Genomic DNA, 12410 nt, shown 5'->3' with positions numbered 1-12410 from the left:
TACAGCGCTGCGTACGTTTAGTATAGCGCTTTAGAAATGATAAGTAGTTGCAGTTATGATCAGCTGACATCGGAAGAGACCTGTGACGTGCCACTCATGCGCAGAACAGCTGCTCTCTACTGCGCATTTGTGGGTGAGTCAGTCACCTCTCATTTATATAGTTAGATGTTAAATCAATGTCTCACCAATTCATAGAAACATAGAAAAATGAGCACAGATAAAGACCATTCCCCCCCCCCCCCACTCCGATATTCAAAACCATTTAACTGGATAGGAATGGCACCTGGCCGGTTAAATGGTACTTAGCTGGCTATCCGGCGATATTCAGCAGGAGATAGCCGGCTGTTTCCCACTGAATATCGCCGGTTAGCGGCTGGTGGATAGCCAGTTATTCACCTGATATAAATGGCTATCCACCAATTTTTCAGTGTGAGTTGGCAGCCATATTTGGCTGTGGATATTCAATGCCGGTCACTGGAAACTGCCCGGCATTGAATACCTGGGCTCAGCATTACTGTGGAAGGCAACCCGGCTACTTCCCACAGTCTGAAAATTGACCCTCATATGGCCTTTCCAATCTGCCCATCTATGCCCTCTACTAACCTTTCCTCTCCATGAGATATCCTATATCCTTATCCCAAACTTTCATGAATTCAGATGCAAACCAGAGGACTGTTCCACGCTTTCACCACTCTTTCTATGAACAAGTATTTCCTCAGATTACTCCTGAATCTGTCCCCTTTCATTTTCATCCTAGGCCCCTCATTCCAGAGCTTCCTTTCAAGTAAGAGACTCGCCAGGTTATCTTTAGTTGAGTTTTCAACTGAACCAACTGGGTAGAGTTTTTGCATAACATTTCCTTAAATCTAGCTGATCCAAAATGTGACACTGCTAAAACCCTCACCACTGAATTTTGAGTTATTTGTAATGCTTTTATCGGAGTCTTTTGCAATCCTAACAGCAAAGCGTTTGCATAATGAAAGCAAGGGTTACTAAACTCTGCACAACAGTTCTAAAATTATATGGTTTTAACAAGTTCTTTAATCTTCTCACCGTAACGTACATAACTTAAAATAAACATCCCCGATAATCTTATGCACATGAGATTTCATCATCAACTTTCATCAAGCATCACACCTAAATTTCTCAGATTTCGAACAACGGGGATAGATTTACTATTAAATTGAAACATTGTTGGGAACATCATCCAATTCTCTGGTTGTCAGTAACAGAATCTGTGTCTTATTGATGTTTAATTTCAGACTATTCATGGACATCCAACCATCAACTGACTGCAAAATCAAGTTCGATTTCACAAATGTTTCTTGAATACCATTACCCAAAGGTATCAAAAATTGTATGTCATGTCATTCGCGTACAATATGGGCTTAGCACATGAGAAAGCCTCAGATTTCAATGTGTTTTAATAAAAGGACCCCTTAACAAGGTACATTGTCCACCGCCTTCAACGGGAGCCTATTCCAGGCACCCAGCACCCTTTCCATGAAAAATGCTTTCTGACATTGCTCTTGAATCTACCTCCTTGCAACTTCATATCATGCTATCTTCAAGAGCAAAGATTTAACCGTAACTCTGGAAGCTGCATACTGCCTTGGGTGAATCTGTTCAAAAAGGAAGCCAATACATCTCAATAAATATTAGTTGGTGTGAATCTTTTGAAAGTTTGCCTCTTTCTTATGAAAATCAGGGGGGAAGTTATCAATGTGGGCTACCGTTAAGACATGTAATTTTACCACTAACTGATGCTATTTTAGCACAGGTCCCATTTACGCAATGAGATCTTCTAATAACTGCCATTAACAGTAAAATGACAAAATCACTGCTATATGTAATAAACTAGTAAAAAAAGGCCCGTTTCTGACACAATTGAAACGGGTGCTAGCAAGGTTTTCCTCAGAGTGTGTATGTTTGAGTGTGTGTGAGAATGACTGTGTGAGAGAGAGAGTGAATCTGCGAGTATGTGCGTGTGACAGAGAGGGTGATACTGGGTGCGAGTGTGTCTGTGAGAGTGTGTGTGCCTGGGGGCCCTCCTCCCACCCAGTTCCAGTGTCCCCCCCTTCCTCTGTGTTCCAGGGTCGTCGTTCCCCCTCCCTTCCCTCCCTCCGAATTCCAGGGTTGTCCCCCCCCCCCCCGTTTTTTTTAAAGTTTTGTACAGGTGGTACATTCTCCCCCTCCTCCCCTCTCGTCCCCTCCTCCAAGTTCTAGACCCCCTCCCTCCCTCCCCCCCGAGTTCCAGACCCCCGTCCCCCCCAGTTCCAGACCCCTCTCCCTCCCCCCTCTAAATTCCAGACCCCCCTCTGAGTTCCAGACCCCTCCCGCTCTTTGAGTTTCAGACCCCACCTCCCTGCCTCCGATTTGCAGACCCCCTCCCTCTCTCCGAGTTCCAGACCCCATCTTCCTGCCTCCCTCCCTCCGATTTGCAGACCCCCTCCCTCTCTCCGAGTTCCAGACCTCACCTTCCTGCCTCCCTCCCTCCGATTTGCAGCCCCCCCCTTCCTCCAATTTCCAGACCCCCCCCCCTCGGAGTTCCTGACCCCTGGACCCCCCTGCCGTGACCCTCTCGAGCCCCCCCTTACCGCAGCCAACTAGATTAAAGAATGTTGCTTGAATATGGTCTTAGCTAGGGTAGGAGTGGATAAACAGGTCCTGCTATAGTATGTGCAGCCGGTGTCATTTACTTTTTTCCGTTAAAAGCCTGGTTGAAGAGCCAAGCTTTTACCTGCTTCCTGAAGTAGAGTAGTCTTGTGTTAAGCGAAGCCTTCAGGAGGTGCATTCCACAGCATGGGTGCTACTCCGGAGAAGGCTCGCTTGCAGGTATCGCATTGTGCGATGTCCTTTGGAGAGGGTGTGATTAGGGAAACTCCTTGGGAGGACCTTAGTGACTTTGAAGGTGTGTAGAGGGAGATTCTGTTCTTCAAGTACTCTGGGCCATTTCCTTTAAAGGTTTTTGAAGGTCAAACAAAGTTTTAAATTTGGCTCTGTATTGTACTGGTAGTCAATGAAATTTATGCAAAAATGATGTGATGTTGGTCACGTCGCTTACAGCCTTCTATTAGTCTTGCTGCAGCATTCTGAATTAATTAGAGCTGGTGCAAAACCCTTTGTAGTCAGAATAGTGTAGAGTACATTACAATAATCCAGTCTTGAAGTTTTTATGGCATGCACAACGCAGACAAGCTTGCCTTCTCAGTGTAAGGAGAGAGGCAGCATAGTTGTCGCAAGTGATAGAAGCTGCTCTTGAAAGTTGCATGGATTTGGGAGGTCAGACTAAGTGTTGAATCGAGTTATATTCTAAGGTTCCTGACTTCTGATTTGAGGGGGAGTTCGTATTTCCCAAAGAAATTTTGATGTCAGGTATGTCCCCATGTGTTATGTTAGGGACCCATAGAAGCTCAGTTTTACTTAGGTTTGTTGTTTTTAGCCCATTCTTGAATTGATGTTAGACAGGTAGTCAGTTTAATCAGGGCTGAGGGTAAGTCAGGTTCAATGGGTATGAGTAACTGCACATCATTCACATAAATGTAGAAACGAGTGTCCATTACTACTACTACTACTGCTTATCATTTCTAAGGCGCTACTAGACGTACGCAACACTGTACACTTGAACATGAAGACAGTCCCTGCTTGACAGACAAACAGGACAAACAAGAGATAAGGGACTATTAAAGTGAGGATGATAAAATAAGGGTTCTGAACAAGTGAATAAGGGTTAGGAGTTAAAACAGCATCAAAAAGGTGGGCTTTTAGCTTAGATTGAAGACAGCCAGAGATGGAGCTTGACGTACCAGCTTAGGAAGTCTATTCCAGGCATATGGTGCAGCAAGATAAAAGGAACGGAGTCTGGCGTTAGCATGGCGGAGAAGGGTGCAGATAAGAGAGATTACCCATTGACTAAATCAGCTTGGCTAGTGGCTTGAGGTAGATATTGAATAGAATAGGTAACAGTATTGATTCTTGTGGTACTCCACAGGTCAGTGCCCATGGACTGTTGCCTGTCTGACAGATAGGATCTGAACCAGGCAACCTGGGTAAACAGTATAATAATCTATCTTAACATTTTATTCAATGAGACCCTGTGCCAAAATAGCTCAACATTGATAATGACCCCTCCCCTCCCCCAATGTCTCATGTCGTTAACTTCCCTGTGTTCTGTTACCATAATAAGAATAATTTGTGGAGGAATGACAAGAACATTGCGCAATTCAGCACAATCGTATGAAGTGAGAAGGGGGGTACAGCCTTATTTCCAGCTATTTAGCCCCCTCTCTGCACTAAGAGCTGGTTTCTGAAGTACAGCAGATATGATAATGCAGGTCTGTCTGCCCACGCAGTCCTCACTTTGAATCTGCCACCTTAGATTCTGCCACACAATGTCAGAAGGGCTATGCTAGCTTGCTAATTCTTCTTCATGGTTGCGCAGAAGATTTCAAGGTTATATTTTGCAGATGACATTTCGTACCCACCTGCCCTAGCATGCACAGTACTGCCTTGGATTTTTGATTCTCTCTTTCTTACATCAGCCATGACTAGATGTTACATTAAAAGTGTTTTATAGGTCTCAAACAGAGGTATGTTGGTGCAACCCATGGCCTTCTGAACTGAGCAACAGATTCCATGGTTCTATAGGGATTTGACTAATTAAATCAACATGGCCAAAAATGAGTTTAACTCAATATTCATTTGAATATGAAAGGAAGAGCCTCTAAAAAGAAATTTAAAACCATTCACATTTGAGGGCAAAGGTTAAAAGCATTCAGACTAGGGATAGAACACCTTGGCAAATTTCAAAACATGAGCAAACAGGATTAACCCTCTAGTGGGCTCTAAACAAACAAGTTTCCATGCGGTTTGGTATCATTCATATTCTGCTGACATTTATCATATTTCTGCTTTATTACTATGAGGTCCTTTTATGAAGCTGTGGCAAAAGGAGGCCTGCGCTGGTGTCAGTGCGTGTTTTGACATGCGCAGAGGCCCCCTTTTACCGCAGTGGGTAAAGGCAGGTTTCCTTTTTCTTAAAGAAATGGCCGTGTGGCAAGTGAATGACTTGCCGTGTGGTAGTTTCGTGGGGAAGCATTTACTGCCTCTCAATGAGGAGGCAGTAAGGGCTCCTGCGCTAACCCAGCGGTAAATGAGCAGCGCGCGGCACTGCCCGATTAACCACCGGGTACACACTTGCGCTAAAAAAAATTGAAATATTTTTGCAGCACCAGAAATGGCGCACACTGGGGAGGGAACTACTGCGGTAGCCCTGTGGTACTTCCCTTTTAGGGAAAGGGAAGGGAAATGGGACTTGATGTACTTGCCTTTCTGAGGTTTTTTTTTTTTGCAACTACATTCAAAGCAGTTTACATATATTCAGGTACTTATTTTGTACCAGGGGCAAGTGACTTGCCCAGAGTCACAAGGAGCTGCAGTGGGAATCAAACCCAGTTCCCCAGGATCAAAGTCCACTGTACTAACCACTAGGCTACTCCTCCAAGCCCGCGTGGGCTTACCGCTGCTTCATAAAAGGGCCTCTAATTTCTAATACTGTTTTCATGTTTGTACTATTACTAGGATTCATTTTACCATCTCCAAGTTTACTTCACTGATTGTATATTTGGTCATTTTACTAATGTTACGTTGTTACATTGTAAATTTTATGTCAGGCTGTGCCTGCTGTTCATAAAAGTGGCTAATAAGCCCAATAGACAACACATATATACATACATACATACATAAATAAGCAAGCAAGCATGTTGGGGCCACCACCATAATACAAATACTAATTTTATATGCCTGCATTCTCCAGTCCCTGGCATGTTCACATCAGCTCCTCATCCCTCAACATCCAACCACGGCATAATCAAATTACCATCATACCCTCCCCATGGCATATTCACTTTCTTTGCCCCTATACTGCCTGATCCTCAGCAGTCAGTTCTTTTTACCTACTGTTGGCTCCTCCTCTTCCTACTCCACTTCCTCTGCAGTTGGAACTGTGTGGGGCTGGTCAGTCTTCTGAAATTACAGGTCTCCACATGGTTCTGACTGCAGAGGAACATCAACAGAGTTGTAGGCAGCTGCTGGTAAGAACCAGGTGGAAGACTCTGCAGGGGTCTGGGAGGACGGACAGTACGACTGTCGCAGGTGACAGTGGCTCTGGCCAAGTCCCTGGAGTTAAAATCTGCCCCACACCTGCATTGTTCTCTCTACTTTTTGCTGGCCTATGTGCGCATAAAAAACATTTTTCCCCGGATTCTATATGGAGGGGCATAATGGAACAGAAACGCCTATCTCCATGGGCGTTTATCTCCGAGAACGGGTCCGTGAAGGGGCGGGGCGGATCGTATTTTTTAAAAGAAAAAGACGCCCATGTTTTATTCGTCAAGGTGTGAGCTGGGCGTTTTTGCTTTTCAGCGATAATGGAAAATGAAATCGCCCAGCTCAAAACGAATAAATCCAAGGCATTTGTTCGTGGGAGGGGCCAGGATTCATAGTGCACTGGTCCCCCTCACATGGCAGGACACCAACCGGGCACCCTAGGGGGCACTTTTACAAAAACCAAATAAAAGGTAAAAGAGCTCCCAGGTGCATAGCACCCTTCCCTTGGGTGTTGAGCCCCCCAAATCCCCCTCAAAACCCACTGCCCACAAGTCTACATCATTACTATAGCCCTAAGAGGTGAAGGGGGGCACCTACATGTGGGTACAGTGGGTTTGGGGGGTTGGACGACTAGTAGCATTAGCAGCACAATTGTAACAGGTAGGGGGGGATGGGCCTGGGTCCACCTGCCTGACGTCCACTGCACCCCCTAACAACTGCTCCAGGGACCTGCATACGCTGCTTGGGAGGAGGGTAGACATTTGAGGGTGAAAGTAAAAAAGTTGTGAAACATCATTTGTTGTGGTGGGAGGGGGTTAGTGACCACTGGGGGAGTCAGGGGAGGTCATCCCCGACTCCCTCTGGGGGTCATCTGGTCATTAGGGCACTTTTGGGGCCTTATTCGTCAAAAAAACAGGGTCCAGGAAAAGTGTCCTAAATTCTAGCTCAAAACTGTTCCATTATCGGCGAAGGGCGCCCATCTCTGTTCGCCCGATAACCACGCCCCAGGTTCCGCCTTCGACACGCCTTCGATACGCCCCCCGTCAACTTTGTCCGCATTCCGCGACGGAGTGCAGTTGAAAGCGTCCAAAGTTCGGCTTTCGATTATACCGCTTTATTTGTTTTGTGAGAAGAACGCCCATCTCCCGATTAGGGTCGGAACTTGGGCGTTATTCTCGTTCGAATTATAAGCTGGAGAGTGCGCCAAGCATTCCATGCCAAAAATCCAAGTGTATTCTGTACCAAGTGTATTCTGTAACGCACTTAACTTAATTGGCTAACCAGCCAATCAGCATTGTTAACAGCATTTAACAAGAATAATGAGCACTAATTGGCGAAAATTAGAATTAAATGCACAACTCCCTAAGTGTATTCTCTAACGCACTGCGCCTAAATTTGAATGCGCACAGCAAAAGGGCCATGGTTATGGGCAGGGAAATGGGCGTTCCAAAATTTATACACATAGTTATAGAATATGGACCAGTGCACCTAAATCTACGCACCAGGATTTATGCCACATTTTCGCCGGTATAAATGGAGGCGTGTAGTTTTAGGTGCCAAGGTAACTAAGCGCATTCTATATACCAGCGCCTAAATCTAGGCACCACTTATAGAATACGCTTGGTTGGCACTGATTTCCACGCCAATGTTTTTGGTTCCATATATACAGTCTCCTCCTTGTGGATAAGCTTTCAGCTTCGATTCTGTGTGCGGTGTAGCCTATGTTCACAATAAGAAAGGCAGCAAAAAGTTTGTGTGTGCAGTTTGCTAGGCACGTGCACACCAGGGGCGTAGGCCAGACCTCGACGGAAGGAGGGGCCAGAGCCCAAGGTGGGGGGGGGCACATTTTGGCCTGCCTCCCGCCGCCACTTCTGCCCCCCCCCTGCGGCTGCTACTGCCTCCCCGCCGCCACCCTCCTGCTGCCACTTCCACCCCCCACCGCCACTTCCCCCCCTGCCACTCCAACCCCCACCAGCCAAACCGGGGGCCCAGAACCAATTTGGGGAGGCCCAGGCCCCTGTGGTCCCCCCCGTAGCTAAGCCACTGGTGTGCATGCTCCCACTCACACAGCTTAGAGGGAACACTGCACACCTGACAGCACCAGTTGGGAACTGTAAAATTGGCATATCTGAAAGCTCCCTTCCCCAGCCTTTTGGGCCCTAGGCAGCTGCCTACTTTGCTATGTCATAATCTAACCCTGAATGAAAGTAAGAGCTCAATGAAACTAATATCATTGTAGAAACAGATTTATGATCACCACTAATACAAATAGGTTTGATGTAAGAGATTTTGTACGCATCTGTTCTACATTTTGATTATTTATCATTATTTTACAGATATTTAAGAGGTAAGTCCACATGCTGTTAGGGCTCCAAATGCGATATTTGTTTTCTCAAGCTGTTTATTACCTGTAGTCATTTATTGGGCGGATTTTCAGTCAGTGCAATGACTTTAAAGCGCTGATGCTTATATTAATATGTATAATTAGCATCACTGTCCATAGAATACATGTATAATGCAGCTGCTGTAACCGGAATGATCTGTTTAATTTAAGCTTGCTTTTCAGCTGCAGTTAAAAATCAGAGCTCTCATTAAGCAATCTCCTGGGCTCTGAAGTGGACCTCCTACTTCTGGCTCCATTTGGCACTATTTTAAAAGCTCTCAAGTGGAATCTTGACCTCTAGTTAGTCATGGAAAAGGAGCAGATAGAGAGATGTCCTTTTTTGTAAATAGGGACAGCTTTAGTAAATAGGGACCTTAGAGTCTCTATTTTGTTTTTACTTAAAATATTATTCTATACTGAAAAGTTACTGTAGGTGGAAAGGAAGGATTTCAAAGTGTGCAATTACCTTCTATTTCCCTTTGCACATCATTCATTAGAACACAATATGAACTTGAAATTAAATTAAGAGTGTGCAGACAATTCACTTAACTCTAAAGCACTGGCGTTGGAAACAGTAATTGTAAAGAGATACAGAGAAAAACAATCTTGGAAACAACCAAGAAACGTTAAAAAGAAATTGAGGAATATACTTTCAAAGACCACATCAGTGAAAACAATCAATGTTCTGCCTCCAATTTTCCTTTTACCAAGGGATTCCATCTTCTTTTACCCATTTGGTAGACACTCCAAGCATTAGATTTCAGTTGCTGTGGCCTAAACGCCGAAAATTAACGTATGGGAGCTGCAAATCTAGGGGTCCTTTTACTAAGCTGCGGTTAAAGGGGTCTGTGCTAACATCAGCACGTGCTTCTTGACATATGCTGAGGCCACCTTTTAACCGCAGCAGGTAAAAGGCTGTCTTTTTTGCTGGACAAGAATAGCCGTGCGGTAGTGAACCATTTCAGGAAGGAGGCACTTACTGCCACCCATTGAGGTGGTGGAAAGGGCTTCCTCGCTAACCCTGGTGGAGTGCACGGCCTGCCCGGTTACCGCTGGGTAAGCGCTGGCACTACAAAAATAGAAATATTTTTGTAGTAGTGCTGGAAAAGGCGCAAGCTGGGGGTGGGAACTACTGCTAGGCACCTGCGGTAACCTGGCGGTAGTTCTGGATTGGTGTGCGGCAAGATTGTTGCTGCACGCCAACCCTTTAGTAAAGGGCCCCTAATGCAGTAACTATTAAGATGTCCTGGCTTTTCCATTGCAATTTGTGGGTTAACACTTGCCTTACCACACAGTATCAGGTTGCAACTAAAAGAACTGTTTTGGTGTAGAAAGGCTTATAAAGTTACCCTCATACGTCCTTAGTGGGAGTCTTGAGGGAAACAGATAAAGAGCTTTTGCTGGCAGAATTTTTCCAGAAAACAGCATGATGTGAAATGTTTCATTGCAAGCCTCTTATTCAAGTTACATAAAAATGAGGTGTTCTGCTGCATTTGCATCTCATTACTGTGCATCCTGTAATTACTTACTTTAATGGAAAAACACTTTATTGCCTTTTAAACACTTTTTAAAGGGGCAAATAACATATGTTAGGGCAAATAACACATGTTAATAATTACCCTCCTACATCCATTTATCACTATATGCATATGTGCTTATATAAGACGTGAGATATAAAAATTGTTTCTAAATAGTATTTTAGTAATTTTGGAAATGCTACTTCTTTCTATTGATCAACAAAACATTGTGAGGTAAACAGAGGACCATAATTTGAAGGGAGGTTCTGAAGGATACAGATTGATTTGGTTAAATTCTACTTCTAGTAGGAAGGTAAAATGAATGGCCAGAACATTTGTATGAACACAGTTCTTGCTGTGCTTTAATAAAATGAAACCAGCAAGAGATATGTATTTCAAACTAATGGCTTGTTGGGTGGCCTACTAGGAATCATGTCTTCCTGGATCTTTTGGCTTCTTGAAACAATCCTTATTTAGAGAAATAATATGGCATAATAAAATAACCAAAAATAAGCAATGAAAGATAATGAGTTTCTGTGTGATGGAAATTAAAAGCCAAAACAGCAGTCAAAGGAGCTTGGGTGGATTCTAAATCATGTCCCAACAGCCCATCTTCCTACAAATGAATAACTTGTCCCTTCCAGCTGAGTAGAGGAATGCTAAGTGATTCTCGTAAGCGGTGATAAAATTGCTGAATTGGACCAGAAAATGGGAAATACATGCAGGAATATTCATAGAAGCAAAAGAACAGAGTAGCCTTGTAACACCATCTTCAAGAATGCCATGCTGAACACAGGAACTAATTCCAAAATGGTGGCTAAGTCCGATTTTTAACAATCGCTTCAGAGAGAAACATGACTGCTCATAGTATTCAAGGCACAGTTCACAAAAACAAGTTACAGATTCCTCTCTTTCTAGAAGAGCTGCATAAAAAGACTTGGTATAGATTCACCAAAACTCCACACAAGTGACTCAGCCAAAACAAGTAGCCATTAAAAAAAAAAAAAAAAAAAAAAAGACAAGTGGCCAACTGATGATGGCTATAATTTTACCAACACCTCACCAACTTCTCTCTGGATCACCCTGTCTTCAACAGAGACTTTAACGTTCAGACAGGGCGAAGTTTTTCTGCTGACCCTGCACAACGTACTCCTGTAGCATTGAGCACACAAACGAAGTCTCTGAAGACAGATCGATAGCCTGATTTTGTTCTACGGACTCTGTTTAAAGAACATTAAGACTCCTGAGGCAGGCCGGTTGGCCGAAACAACGGCCGGTGTTGAGTCACCTCACTACATTGTGCTGGACTTATTAAATAAAGTGGACTTTTTGCACATCGTCTAAGACCTTCATGTCTGCAACAAGCTTCGCTGTGTCCTTTGTTACAATACACTACCACTGCATAAAAAATGGACAATCATATTTATTACTGCCCTGAAAGAGAAACTCATCAGGTTTTGAGGCACAGGTATGTATTTTTTTTTCTTAGTGGTTTAGCATAGCTCTGTAAGTAGGAATGATCGATTTCAGTTGCAGATGAACAGAATTGCAGGATATGGAAATGTAACTTCACCTGTGCAAAAAACATCATTGCTAAACTTGTGACACTGATTGATCCCTTTCTGTTTAGTAGTTAGATTTCAACTTGTGTCCTGAAGAAAGAATCTTTAACGAGAGCTGACTCTTTCAACAGATTTTGCTTCTTGTAGCTCTATGAATTCTCATCTGCACAGCCAGCTATAAATAATTTCTTTTGCATGAGTCACTACCACTGTATAACAAATACCTTTTTAACACACACTGCTCAGGTCTTTCCAGTGTATTCTCATTTAACAAGCAAGCAAGCTTCATTTCTAGTATTCAGTACAATGCGCTGCAGATAGCCATTCATTATACACAGTGGAAATTGTCTGAAAATCATGTAAAAACAAAGGATCGGGTTACCTGTTCTGGTTTTAAATCCAGGAGGAATCCAAGCGTACTCTTCCAAGGCGCAACCGGAGTCATCGTCAGATGTCGAGTTTCTTTGAAAATCGAACATGAGCTTGTTCATAGTCTTTTCATTTCTAGTGGCATCGCTATTACCTGTGCTCCTCCGGTGGGCACTTACAGTGAAGACAAATCTTCCTGCAGGAAGCAGAAAATCCATTCGTGAGTCTCATTTCAAAAACAGAAACAGTCTCAATGATTTCTGCCAGTCACTGGAGCCTGGATACCAAACTCTAAACACATTCCCTGGCAGCATGCCCCTGGCACGTATCTAGTGCATGCAAAACAGTCTTCTAATTCCCCGTGTGTGCACTTTGTGAAAACTTAACCCTCTCTTTGTTAAGAGGTCAAAGGCCATCTATTATAGGTAACAGAACAAAGAATTTCGATAAATGTTTAAAAACACAAAGAAT

The 12410-nt window shown here is 43.8% G+C and overlaps 1 protein-coding gene across 1 annotated transcript in view; it reads right to left on the bottom strand.

Moving 5' to 3' along the window:
• Positions 1-12099, bottom strand: part of PRICKLE2 (prickle planar cell polarity protein 2) — a 93425-nt gene extending 81326 nt beyond the window's left edge. Inside the window, 3 exon segments of the mRNA XM_030206240.1 lie at positions 11953-11967; positions 11969-12072; positions 12075-12099. Of these exon segments, the coding sequence (XP_030062100.1) occupies positions 11953-11967; positions 11969-12072; positions 12075-12084 (129 nt within the window). The 5' untranslated portion in view covers positions 12085-12099.
• Positions 12100-12410: the final 311 nt, after the last annotated feature.

This window comes from Microcaecilia unicolor, chromosome 6 (genome assembly GCF_901765095.1).
Source record: "Microcaecilia unicolor chromosome 6, aMicUni1.1, whole genome shotgun sequence".
NCBI lineage: Eukaryota > Metazoa > Chordata > Amphibia > Gymnophiona > Siphonopidae > Microcaecilia > Microcaecilia unicolor.
Note: the sequence above shows the minus strand (reverse complement) of the source record. Positions and strands in the feature narration are given on the sequence as shown.